The following is a 14,169-nucleotide window of genomic DNA, read 5'->3' on the forward strand; positions in this document are numbered from 1 at the left end:
CTGCCAAACCAATCACCAACCTAAACACTCCTCCCATTCCACTCCACTGCAACTGTTTTTAGAAGTACTCCCAAAATCCAAACATCTCCATCTATTCATCTTGCAGCCTTCTTTGGGCATGTGGAAACCAGCGAAACCCAGCAAGTTCATGAAAACAGTCTGCGGCTCAGCGGGATTCTAGATACAAAGAGATAGAAGTGGTTGAAGCCAAATCCAAACAACCAGACATACCAAAGGGATTTGAGCCTTTGACATTACTAAAACCAGAGGGATGTGAGGCCTGTTTGGATCCCTACTCATTATGTTTTGTGTTTACATGCTTTGAATGCCTTGAGTATTTCCATGTGTTGTTGGTGTACATGGGTTGGTTTCGAGTAGGAACAGATGAAGACACAATCATACTTTACTGTAAAAAAAAAAAAGAAATACTCACTTGAATGTATTGAATAGATTGCTCATTATTTCTTCGTTCGATTAATAGTACGTCCAATGGTTATTTCATTCATTCATCCATCCATTCATTCATTCATTCATTCATTCAATCAATCAATCTTTCAGTCAGTCAGTCAGAGTGTGATAGTGTGCAACTTTCTTCATTCTTTTTTACATGGGCTGTTGCTTTTCTCACTGCCTCAATTCGCAGCACTTGACTGACTATAAGAGGGCAGAGAGGAGCTGGGTGTCCAACCATTTCATCATCCTCTTCAGGGCTGGCTCAGGGTGTCATTTTACTTCATTTGATGCCAGTTTATCATAAATGTTGTAGCTTGTCCCTTGAATCCAGAAACTGGCAGCTAGCTGCAGGCGATCGGAGGAGAATGGCTCTGAATGCTACTGAACTCCTCAAACCTAGATTTTTTTATTTTTTTATTTTTTATTTCACCTTTATTTAACCAGGTAAGCCAGTTGAGAACAGGTTCTCATTTACAACTGCGACCTGGCCAAGATAAAGCAAAGTAGTGTAATAAAAACAACACAGAGTTACATATGGGGTAAAAAAAACATAAAGTCAGAAATACAACAGAAAATATATATACAGTGTGTGCAAATGTAGCAAGTTATGGAGGTAAGGCAATAAATAGGCTATAGTGCAGAATAATTACAATAGTATTAACACTGGAATGCTAGATGTGCAAGAGATTATGTGCAAATAGAGATACTGGGGTGCAAAAGAGCAAAATAAATAACAATATAGGGATGAGGTAGTTGGGTGGGCTAATTTCAGATGGGCTGTGTACAGGTGCAGTGATCGGTAAGGTGCTCTGACAACTGATGCTTAAAGTTATTGAGGGAGATAAGAGTCTCCAGCTTCAGAGATTTTTGCAATTCGTTCCAGTCATTGGCAGCAGAGAACTGGAAGGAATGGCGGCCAAAGGAGGTGTTGGCTTTGGGAATGACCAGTGAGATATACCTGCTGGAGCGCAGACTACGGGTGGGTGCTGCTAAGGTGACCAATGAGCTAAGATAAGGCGGGGATTTGCCTAGCAGTGATTTATAGATGGCCTGGAGCCAGTGGGTTTGACGACGAACATGTAGTGAGGACCAGCCAACAAGAGCGTACAGGTCACAGTGGTGGGTAGTGTATGGGGCTTTGGAGACAAAACGGATGGCACTGTGATAGACTACATCCAATTTGCTGAGTAGAGTGTTGGAGGCTATTTTGTAAATGACATCGCCGAAGTCAAGGATCGGTAGGATAGTCAGTTTTACGAGGGCATGTTTGGCAGCATGAGTGAAGGAGGCTTTGTTGCGAAATAGGAAGCCGATTCTAGATTTAACTTTGGATTGGAGATTCTTTATGTGAGTCTGGAAGTTGAGTTTACAGTCTAACCAGACACCTAGATATTTGTAGTTGTCCACATACTCTAGGTCAGACCCGTCGAGAGTGGTGATTCTAGTCGGGTGGGCGGGTGCTAGCAGCGTTCGATTGAAAAGCATGCATTTAGTTTTACTAGTGTTTAAGAGCAGTTGAAGGCTACTGAAGGATTGTTGTATGGCATTGAAGCTCGTTTGGAGGTTTGTTAACACAGTGTCCAATGAAGGGCCAGATGTATACAAAATGGTGTCGTCTGCGTAGAGGTGGATCTGAGAGTCACCAGCAGCAAGAGCGACATCATTGATATACACAGAGAAAAGTGTCGGCCCAAGAATTGAACCCTGTGGCACCCCCATAGAGACTGCCATAGGTCCAGACAACAGGCAACAGGCCTGGCCTCCTATAGCTCAGTTGGTAGAGCATGGCGCTTGCAACGCCAGGGTTGTGGGTACGATTCCCACGGGGGGCTAGTATGAAAAATTTATGCCCTCACTAACTGTAAGTCACTCTGGATAAGAGCGTCTGCTAAATGACTAAAATGTAAAATGTAAAAATGTAAACCTTAAAACGTCTTCATCTAGTGGGCGGCAGGTAGCTTAGTGGGTAAGAGCGTTGTGCCAGTAACCGAAAGGTCGCTGGTTCTAATCCCCGAGCTGACTAGGTGAAAAATCTGTCTGTGCCCTTAAGCAAGGCACTTAACCCTAATTGCTCCTGTAAGTCGCTCTGGATAAGAGCGTCTGCTAAATGACTAAAATGTAAATGTAAATGTACAACAGAGAAAGAGGAATCGCGTAAACCAAAAGACAAGTTGCCTTCATTACTTTCGGTCTTCGCCACTAAATCTCTCCTCTGGCCACAGTACAATATGTGATTGTGAGAAGGTTCTAAGCAAACCCACCACACTCAAAGACAATCCCATGCTCTAGTTAACTCTAGAAGGCACCAATAATGCCTATTTAACATCTACATTTCAAGAGTAGTGTCACTACTGGCATCACTGGAGTGATTCAAAAAAGTGTTAATTGGTTTCCTGAAAGAAACTAATAGAAACAGAACACAGAAAGGGACAGAACAGCACAGATCAGATCAGAGCAGAACGGAGCAGAGCAGAGCTGCCACATCCCTATGATCTGTGAGAGGGGTCCATTACCATGTAGTCACGACTGGGCAGCCCCTCTGAGCTATTGCTAATGGGGAGGCAGTGGTTAACCAGCATGCCTAGGAGGGAGAGAGAGTGACAGAGGTTGAGAGAGGGAGAGGGAGAGACTGTAAGAGCCTGGTGTTGTGGTGCTGTGGTGAGGTCTCAGTCTTAAAGGAAAAACCTGGAATTAGATTGTTCTGTGTGATGAAATGGGCCTTGGGCCTTTGGTCATCTTACCAATTATTGGGACTTTTCCGACCAATCGTCAAACTGGGAATCAGTCAAGCACATCAGGAACGTCCAGCTGGGAATTGAGGGATGAAAGCCCTGCGGAATGTGGATCATGGAATGTGAAATGTATTAAGCTTATCCCGGGAAAATCACAATGAGGGAGTTGATGCAGAGGGAGAATGGGAAGAGGTCACCCAAGTTATTTTCTGGGGGTTTGGTGAAAATGAATGAGCTTTCGTTCCCTTTTGTAAAAGATGTGTAATGGCCCTGTGCAATAGTGTGCAGGTATAGAGTCGTAAGATGTGTAATGTGATGGCCTTCTGTTAGAGTAGCAGTTTGCAGGTAAAAACCCCTTCCTCTACTGCTCTCCCTCCCCCCTCATCTCTCTCTCTCTCTCTCTCTCTCTCTCTCTCTCTCTCTCTCTCTCTCTCTCTCTCTCTCTCTCTCTCTCTCTCTCTCTCTCTTCCTTCCTTCCTTCCTTCCTTCCTTCCTTCCTTCCTTCCTTCCTTCCTTCCTTCCTTCCTTCCTTCCTTCCTTCCTTCCTTCCTTCCTTCCTTCCTTCCTTCCTTCCTTCCCTCCCTCCCTCCCTCCAATCCTCCCTCCAACCCTCCCTCCCTCCCTCCCTCCCTCCCTCCCTCCCTCCCTCCCTCCCTCCCTCCCTCCCTGGCTAGCAGCACTGGGAGGCTTGACATTGATTAATGTTAAGCCGAGTGCTGCATTAAAAGCTGGGTACAGCCACTTGGGCCAGATAAAAGTGGAACAGAGGAGCGAGCGAAGGGGGGAGGGATTGGGGGAGGAGAGAAGTGCAGGGCACAGCAACCAATCACTGTCAGCGCTGGTGTCCCCTGGTAACGGTTGGGACGCGTTTTGAGTGGATGGCATGGTTTCAGTGGGCCTGACCCTTGATCTCCAGCCAGGTACAGACGCAGCAGTCCTGATAGAAACACAGGCTCATTACATACAGGGCACTAACACACGTCTGTGTTCGCAAACACACACCCACACACAGTCCTTCAGAACGAGGACTTGGCAAACGTTTTATCCATGACCTGCAGAAGTGCTACTATTATTTAATTGGGACTTTTAGGCAGGGGGTACAGTATATTGTACTTCTTTGTGTGGAGATTTTCAAATGGGAATATTTAACACAGCAGCACACAACCAATCATTGAGACGTGATGTGAAACCATGTAGAATCACAAATGCCTGCCTGGTCTTAATATAATTGGTCAAACTGTATCTGTCTGGCTAAATACAGTCTGGGTCTTAGTCTGCGTCCCAAATGGCACCCTATTCCCTATATAGTGTAAAATCTTTTACGAGAGCCTATGGGCCGTGGTCAACAGTAGTGCATGTAGGGAATAGGGAGCGATTTTGGACTCACACTTAGTCTGTTCTGGAACACACACTCCCCTCTGCTACCCCCTTTCTACTGTAAGCTCATAATGCAGGGTAGACAGCAGCAGCATTTGGGCCTACTGGGGCTGTCAGTAACAGTGCTGTGCTGTGCCCAGGGCCGGTAATTGATAATGCGGCCCAGCAGAGCTCTGTGCACTGGAGCATGAGGCAGCCAGAGAGGAGAGAGGAGGCTTAGCCACACCAAGGTGAGGCCTGGATAGGATGAGAGTGCGTGAGCTGGAACGAGAGAGGGAAGCAGGTGGGGTGGAGGTGAGTGTCTGGGGGTTACTTGGGGATTTTGGGAGCTGAAGTGTGAGGAAAGTTCGGTGTGTTTGTGTGTATGGGAGGCAGGGGCACAGGATGTGTGAATAGTAGTGTGGGTGGTAGAATGAGATGGTGGAAGGGTTTATTTCAACAAAAGTGAGTGTGTGTAGACATATATGCCGCTGTGTGTCTATCAGTATGTTTGGGGGTCATAATACATGAGCCTCGATCTCCCAGCCTTCCACATCTCTGGAATGGATGCTGTAAAAGATAAGCAAAGAGAGAGGGAAAGCATTCCCTTCCCATATACTGGGGGCAATGTATTATTCCTGTTCAGTCACTGCTAAACGCTGGCCTTTTGCCGCTCGCCATCTCCGCCCCCACCCAGCCCAGGAAGACAGGAACGAGGAATGATGATAGAGGGATGATAGCGCGGAGGACAAAAGCAAGGGAATGAGCTGGAGATTGCTGGGGTGTTGGGTTAATTCACAGCCCATATGTGTGCGCTCAGGTGTGCTGTGTCTGAGTGGGAGAGAGAGCAGAGAGAGAGAGAGAGAGAGAGAGAGAGAGAGAGAGAGAGAGAGAGAGAGAGAGAGAGAGAGAGAGAGAGAGAGAGAGAGACAGAGAAACACAATGTATTAGGATACTCCAAACTGTTTGAATTTTTTAATGAATCAGGTATAGACTGAATTATAGTGGAGAATAGACCCACACTGTGCTCCCAGGCCGAATTTTAGATGCTCCAGTGGGCCTCATTAGGTAGTGATTTTATTCAGACCCAGCGCAGATTGTTACCTTGTTGTGTCGGAGACGGAGACGGACACAGAGAGAGAGAAATGGGGACCTTGAAGAGTGAGGACGTTTTAAAAGATGTGTTAGCTGCCCCATGACAGCTCTGACTGGTGATTTTTACTGGCATGAATTTAGAATGTGTTACATTGTGTTTTTAGTAGCTTTCAATGCTACATTCTTGCATCGTTCAGGCTACTACAAGGCACAGAGGCAATTTTGTTAATCTCAGTCTCACTTCCTGTTTCCTGTTTTCAGCCCCCTCCATCGTACCCATCATGCACCAGGTGAGCTCCACCATGAAGAGCTTCACATTGTCATGGCCACAGCCTGAACAGCCCAACGGAATCATCCTGGACTACGAGCTACGCTTCTACGAGAAGGTAGGCACAGTGTGCGTGTGTGTGGGTGTGGGTGTGTGTGTGTGCGTGTGTATAAGAGCATGTCTGCTCAAGAGCATGTTCATCTGCTTACACAATGTGTGTGTGTGTGTGTATCTGTGCATGTATCGACTTAAAAGAAACCCAACAGTAGTTTCTCTTGTGTGCCGAAGCGAAACCCCTAAACTCCCCTGGCTGTTAATATGTCATCTCAGTTCCACCTCCAGTCCATCTCTCCATCCCACTGTTGTTTGGTTTCCCTGCCTTCCCCGTCTGATGAAGTGAATGCCTTGACCTCCCCGCTCCCCTCACTGCAGTAATGCTATGCGTCTGGTGGGGCTAGCATCGACCCGTCAGCTACCGTCTGCTCCTACACAGTAGAACCTTTTTAGTAACCTATGAGCTGCCCAGAGTACAGTATCTACGGAACAGGCCTTATTGACCTGTAGACTTTTCCCAAGGCCTCGGTCTACAGGAATAATGAAATAGAGCACAGAATAGACAAGAGTCTAGAGGACACTTAAGGGGGTCAATAGGTTGGTGGGTTGGTTGGATGCAGGTTTTAGCCTTTGAAATGTGTTCACTTGTGTTCCATTTCTTAGATAAAATATTTGAATCTGTATGTTAAGGGTTTTCAAAGCAGATCGAATCCATCTATCCTGTATTTACTTACAAAGGTACAGTATGTCATTGCGAACAAGAATCTTTCACAATAGCAACCTGGTATTCTCTACATTCCCTGTTATGCCAGACTTGAATTCATGGTCACACACAATTTTGTTCATTAGTCCTTTGAAAACTTTCTACACCACATTTTAGAAAATTATTTAGCTCCACTTTGCTGCATGGGTCATGAACCAGAATCCAATATGGCCCCTGTGAAACCTTATCGCTTCACAGCTTAGTGTCATGCAAATACCGCTCATACAACCTGCTGTTTGCTCATAAATATTGATGTCATAATCCTACTGATGTCTTTGTAGCGTGTCCTTCCAAACAAATTGACCTGGGCTGCATTATTCACATATTGATTAATTAATGAAGATAAGGTTGCTAATTGCATAGGGGAAAGCAGGTGAGGGTTACCTAGAGGGCACTTTCTCCTGCTCTGTCTGTCGGTCTGTGGTTCTCTCTCTCTCTCTCTCTCTCTCTCTCTCTCTCTCTCTCTCTCTCTCTCTCTCTCTCTCTCTCTCTCTCTCTCTCTCTCTCTCTCTCTCTCTCTCCCTCTCTCTCTCTTTCTCTTTCTCTCTTCTCTCTCTCTCTCTCTCTCTCTCTCTCTCTCTGTCTCTCTGTCTCTCTGTCTGTCTGTCTGTCTGTCTGTCTGTCTGTCTGTCTGTCTGTCTGTCTGTCTGTCTGTCTGCTCTCTCTCTCTCTCTCTCTCTCTCTCTCTCTCTCTCTCTCTCTCTCTCTCTCTCTCTCTCTCTCTCTCTCTCTCTCTCTCTCTCTCTCTCTCTCTCTCTCTCTCTCTCTCTCCCCCCCATAGGAATATGATCAGGTGAGAGATGCACCATATGACCCTGTGTGTGACAGCGTGATTGCTTGGTCACATACTGTGTGCGTGGATGCGTGCGAGGGTGTGTGTGTGTGTATGATTGCCCGGTGACATACTGTGCTGCAGAAATTCCTACCTCTGTGGTCTTTTTGTGTAACACTGTATTTGAGATGTTTTGATCCTGACAGGGTCCAACATTGGCCCTAAACACAGTCATCCTCCACCAGGAGGACTGGGACATTTTGTCAACCGGTAACTGTCATGCAAATAACTAACCGGTCTCACGGTAATTGATCGTTAATTAACATAAACACATTTAGCATCTCCTGGCTTCCACGCATAGCCTACAAGCCACTGATTCAGACCTTTGGAACATCTACATTTAAAAAAGTCTAATAAATGTAATATAGCCTACACCATCACAATAAATCCATAATGTATTTTAGACAGGTCTAAAGAAACATTATGATATGAAGAAAATGTAGCCTATTTCAGAATAACAGAATAGCATATTCTGAGTCGTCCTTATGTTAGGCCCTGATCTGACTATGTCATACAGTTCCAACTCTGTTCCAGGGGTCCTAGGACTATAGGCTACGCTTAGAGTTATTTGGCCACTTTAGTTACAAACCTTATCAAAACAGTTGGTAGAGCATGGTGCTTGCAACGCCAGGGTTGTGGGTTCGATTCCCACGGGGGGCCAGTATGAAAAAATTTATGCACTCACTAACTGTACGTCGCTCTGGATAAGACCGTCTGCTAAATGACTAAAATGTAAAATGTAAATATAGGTCTATGGGCTAGGCTTAGTAGGCTACATGATGCATGCGACTATGATTTGAAAAGTAAAAGAATGCATGCGCTGTATCTTGCCATAGACTGCACACGCTGGGCATCATTCACAAGTGATGATATTCTCACCCATCAGACTAGTCTCAATTTAATCTTGACTTTACATATACTAAATAATATATTTGTGAAATTAGTTTTGATTTAGAATGGACCATTATCATGCACCTGTCAGAACAGGGGCAGGGGAAATAAATACATGTAATTCATATGCACTTGAATAGCGAATGGAGGATGCTTTTCCCGCGGTTCATTTTCATGCCAGCAAGGTAGGCTACTCCGGTTGTAAAGTGAAGCAATGTGCTTTATATTAGGAAAATTGAGAAATAAATATATAGTAGGCCTAGTCTATAGAAATCTGATGGGATCCTCTTTTTAATAGAGGTCATCAAAACTTTTCTCACGCAATTGCACAGCATAGCCTATAGAAATGTTGCGCAACATGGGTTTATAGGAACACTTATTTCATTCCATGCATCAACCATGAGGAGCTGGCTCTCATGACATGTTTGATTTGATTTTTGAAGCATTTGCATTGATGTCAGAGTGATTAGATGGACGATAGAGCGCTGAGTACCAGAGCATTAGCGACTGGCTGTTAGCAATTTTTGTAGGCTACTAATGACCATCAGAGGCATCAGAGCGTAGTTTTGGAGAAGCCTAGTTACTGTGACTCAACGGTCAAGTGGAATTTGACTGCGGTCATGACTCGTGACTGCCAGTATGGTGGTAATACGGTCACTGTAACAGCCCTATCTACTAGGTAGTCCACAATGGAAGTTGCTATTATGTGTGTGTGATTCTTCTATTGGCGACCATTTTTGTGCCAGAACGCTCACCACACATCAGCTATCTGGTGGAGAGGTGAGGAGTGATATATGCCTGCTATAGCAGGAGGAACTTCTGTACAGTCGTAAAGTGATGATGTGGTCCTTTAGAGATAAAAACCAATTACGGAGGGGTGTCTAGCTACTGGATTTGTGTCTATTACACCCTCCCCTGCACATGGCCACTCTCGCTCTCTTGCTCGCACCGTGGGAATCGTATAGCCTAGATAATGCAGCCATTAAAACCTGTTTTTTTTTAAATCAAATGTATCAAAATGGCCTTATGGGCCGTCCCTCCTGGTCTCTCAGATCATCTCTTTACGTGCCTAAGAGCCGGTGATATTAGTATTTTATGTGTCATGCAGTTATGGAGCGGTGGATGATTGTTTCAATGGACTTTCAAGCTACGCTAGTTGCACAGTCAGCTTGTCTTCAAACGCAGGGGGGGAGAAGAATTTCACAACGTAAGTCATATGCACGTCGTCTTCCCACACAGATCGGTTATACATTCATGTGTTGTTTTACTAGAGTAATAGTGGAGTTCATAGTTGCACTTTTTTGTTGGAAGGACACTAAAGTGCTCATTGTACAAGTTAAAGAGATCCCATACAGAATTTGAACCCACAACCTCCCGAGTTGTAAATGTTTCTCGGATTAGTCCAGGTGTTAGTGAGAGAGGAGAGGGGGAATTAGGACACAAAGAGACAATTAGTAGAAGGGAAACTGAAAAGAGATATCCGGAGCTCTAAAGTCTTTAGGCTTTCCACCAAACAGGCCACTACGCCCCTCTCACTACAGAGTAAGTGGTCCTGGAATCGTGTAGTTTGGCAAGTAAGTAAAAATGAATTAAAGGTCTATAGAGAAAAGTGGAATCTCATTCCCTCTCTTTCGTTATCGTTATTTATTTATTTTCTCCTAAAGTTTGGGGTGGTAGGAACTAAGTTGGAGTAGTGAAGGTCAGGGCCTCCATTAAGACTAGAGTGAAGAGCAGGGACGCTCTTAAGCTGGCTCCGGTTACTGAGTTACTGAGGTGTGTGTGTCTGTGTGTGTGCAAAGTTGTCCATTGCAAACATCACTCTTGCCCACTGTGCTTTTGCCCACTGTAATTTCCATTGCACTCAAAGCACAATCAGGGAGTTTTCAAAAGAAACACCAACTCTAAGTTTATATCATTCATTTATTCTCTCAGTTGGCCTTCAGTGAAATCTTCATCTATTATCCCAGCTCAGTATGCACACAGACATGTCATGATTTATAATGGGAACTTTTGAAAAGCTGGATTTTGATTCAAATCCCTGGCTCCCTTCTCTGTGTGCTACATTTTTCCCTTTCAGACTTTATTTCTTCTCTCTTCTCTCTTTCAGCTGCTCTCCCTCTTCTCTTCTCTCTCTGTCTTTTGTCTATGCTCCACCCAGCTCTTCTGAGCCCAGACAGTATACTCAGGTGAGCTGTAGAGACATAGTTCTAAGCCCTCTGAATGTTTGCTGAAGCCAGAAAGAAAAAGAGGAAAAATAAACTAAACGAGTCAAGGTTGCCCATTGTTGTTCCTCCTAAATCCCCTGCCTTTTTTTTTCTTTCTATTATATTCTGAGAGAGTTGTGCAGGGATTTGCGCTCCCCCAGTGAGTGATCTCAGTTAGTTGTGTGTGTGTGTTTGTGTGTGTGTGTTTGTGTGTGTGTGTGTGCGTGTTTGCCATGCATTTGTACATGTGTGTGCTTGCATGTAGGTTACACTAGGTGATATAAGTGTAGCATGCTGCTAATGGTTAGCTAGCAAAACTGTGATCATGTTTTCCCTTTCAAGAGTGGCGTTTGCTTGTGTCTTTATAGTGGGCGTGTGAAAGCAGCTGTACAGCCACTCTCCCACAGTTAATATGCACTGTTAGTGGCTTATCTTTGATGAAGGCAGTGGAAAGGTTGAAAGGAGATAGCATGCATAGTAATACTTTTTAACAGTAGGCCAAGACAATTGAATAATGCCGTATAGTACCATTATGCTATGCTTAAGGGAATACTTTTTTAAAGGACTAGCACTTAGGCTGTTTTAAAATTGTATTTGCTATATGTAATAATGCAGATACTTAATATGATTTAAAATGCCCTTTAATATCAGCTTCTAAAGGGTTATTTGAATTCATAATGAATATGGTAATTACTTGCTTATGGTTTAGTAATGTAAGCGATGGTGCCTCAATGATTGAAATTGCTTATTGATGGTATTGTTTCCTTACGCTTTTCATTCACGTCAGTAGCATTACAAATAATACATATATATAGTATCTCTAGAAATAAACGTTTTTGTTGTAAAGGAAATGATATCCCCCTATCGTTACCAATATTATACCTTCTATGTATCGTTAACCATGTAGTTAGTATGTGGGGGCGGCTCGTGCGTGTGTGTGTGTGTGTGTTTGTGTGTGTGTGTGATATGTGAAGTGGACACATGGTACCACACCAGGTCTGTCTCTCTGCCAGGTGACCATACTGTCCTTTGTTAGGAGGTTGGCACATGCCACCAGGGTGGGGGTCTGGGGAGGTACACACACACATGGGGATGCACACACACGCATGCCATGGTCCATAGTTTAAACAGGCGCCAGAAGCTGGCTCAGCTTATCTGATAGTAGGCAGCAGTAGTAGAGATTCACTTTGGGGGTTGGGGTTGTTCTGTCCATTGGAGTGTGTGTAAATGTACTGGTGCAGTCCACTGCAATTGTATTGCTCTGACAGTCTATAGGGCATAGACTCCCCTTGTATTGTTTCATTCCAAGGCAGTGCACAAAGGCTAGAATCATTAACCACGACAACAGGCATCAAAATGGTGTATTGAAACAAATTAAAGCCAAATTGTTCAAGGCTTTAGGAGAGAAGGCCGCCTTGTTATTAGTGCTAGTTGGGGGAAACTGCCTAGGGAACTGCAGCCTTCAGCCAAGAGGACACTACAGAGACCAGACGACATGCAGTGTTCCCTGTCTGTCACTGCTGGCCAGCCTCACGATTGGCTGCCCTCCCATCTGCCCTCCCACCTGCTGCTCTGTCTTTATATAGCAAGTTAGGGTGTATCTCCTCTAATCCGCATTTGACTGACAGCATGTGAGGGCCATTCACGGTGAGCAGTCTCTCCTAGCAAAGCCTTTCATTGGCTGTTGTCAAGCTGCTGTCCCGCCACCTGCTACTACACTTTAAATATGGCAGATGTAGGTGTGTCTGTGTCAAATATAATCCCCATTTGACTGACAGCGTGAAAGGGCCGCTGCCTGTTGGCGGTCTCTCCAGGGATGGTTCCCCATCGGCCTTCTGGTTGGCGGAGAAGGTCATCAGCTGTCACCTGCCCTCCATTAAGGACCTGCACGCCTCCAGGATAAGGAAGCGTGCAGGTCAGATCATCGCCGACCCTGCCCACCCCAAACACCCCATATTTCAAAGACTCTGCTCTGGCAGACGGTTTAGGTCAATCATGACCAAAACTGCCCGCCACCTGAACAGTTTCTTCCCCCATGCTGTGGCCCTCATCTACCGGCCATCGTGCTAATAGGGATTAAGTGACTTTGCATTGGGCTGATTACTGCACCTTGTCAACAATGACCTCAAATACTAATCTGCAATATGTACACCTCCCGCACAACACTGTATATGCACTGTATATATTCGCCACGGCAACATCCCTCCCTCTGCTTAGATACTGTGCCTTCAGAAAGTATTCACACCCCTTGACTTTTTCCACATTTTGTTGTGTTACAGCCTTAATTTAAAATGGATTACATTGAGATTTTGTGTTACTGATATACACACAATACCCCAAAGTAGAATTATGTTTTTAGAAATGTCTTGAGTCAAAAGGTATTCAACCCTTTTGTTTTGGCAAGCCTAAATAAGATCAGGAGTAAAAATGTGCTTAACAAGTCACATAATAAGTTGCATGGACTCACTCTGTGTGCAAAAATAGTGTTTAACATGATTTTTAAATGAATACCCCATCTCTGTACCCCACACATACAATGATCTGTAAGGTCCCTCAGTCGAGCAGTGAATTTCAAGCACAGATTCAACCACTTAGACCAGGGAGGTTTTCCAATGCTTCGCAAAGAAGGTCACCTATTGGTAGATGGGTAAAAAAAAGAAAAAACAGACATTGAATATCCCTTTGAGCATGGTACAGTTATTCATTACACTGGATGGTGTATCAATACACACAGTCACTACAAAGATACAGGCGCCTTCCTAACTCAGTTGCCGGAGAGGAAGGAAACAGCTCAGGGATTTCACCATGAGGCCAATGGTGATTTTAAAACAGTTTCAGAGTTTAATGGCTGTGATAGGAGATAACTGAGGATGGATCAACAACATTGTAGTTACTTCACAATACTAACCTAAATGACAGAGTGAAAAGAAGGAAGCCTATACAGAATAAAAATATTCCAAAACATACATCCTGTTTGCAATAAAGTAAAACTGCAAAAAATGTGGCAAAGAAATTAACTTTTTGTCCTGAATACAATGTGTTATGTTTTGGGGCAAATCCAACACAACACATCACTGAGTACCGCTCTTCATATTTTCAAGCATGGTGGTGGTTGCATTTGCTCCTGTAAGTCGCTCTGGATAAGAGCGTCTGCTAAATGACTAAAATGTAAATGTAAATGTAAAAATTATGTTATGGGTATGCTTGTCATCGGCATAGACTAGGGATTTTTTTTAGGATAAAAAGAAACTGATTAAAGCTAAGCACATGCAAAATCCTAGAGTAAAACTTGGTTCAGTCTTCTTTCCTACAGACACTGGGAGACAAATTCACCTTTCAGCAGCACAATTACCTAAAACACAAGGCCAAATATACATTGGAGTTGCTTACCAAGTCGACATTTAATGTTCTTGAGTGGCCTAGTTACCTAGTTTTGACTTAAATCGGCTTGAAAATCTATGGCAAGACTTGAAAATTGCTGTCTAGCAATGATCAACAACCAACTTGACAGAGCTTGAAGA

The 14,169-nt window shown here is 44.2% G+C and overlaps 1 protein-coding gene across 3 annotated transcripts in view; it reads left to right on the forward strand.

The window, feature by feature from the left end:
• The window catches only part of LOC121535151 (ephrin type-B receptor 1), a 325,240-nt gene that overhangs the window by 257,119 nt on the left and 53,952 nt on the right, over positions 1-14,169 (forward strand). For all 3 annotated transcript variants that reach the window (XM_041841921.2, XM_041841922.2, XM_041841923.2), the window contains one exon: positions 5,898-6,022. In XM_041841921.2, the coding sequence (XP_041697855.2) occupies positions 5,898-6,022 (125 nt within the window). The remainder of the gene's footprint in view (positions 1-5,897; positions 6,023-14,169) is intronic.

This window comes from Coregonus clupeaformis, chromosome 21 (genome assembly GCF_020615455.1).
Source record: "Coregonus clupeaformis isolate EN_2021a chromosome 21, ASM2061545v1, whole genome shotgun sequence".
NCBI classification, from domain to species: domain Eukaryota; kingdom Metazoa; phylum Chordata; class Actinopteri; order Salmoniformes; family Salmonidae; genus Coregonus; species Coregonus clupeaformis.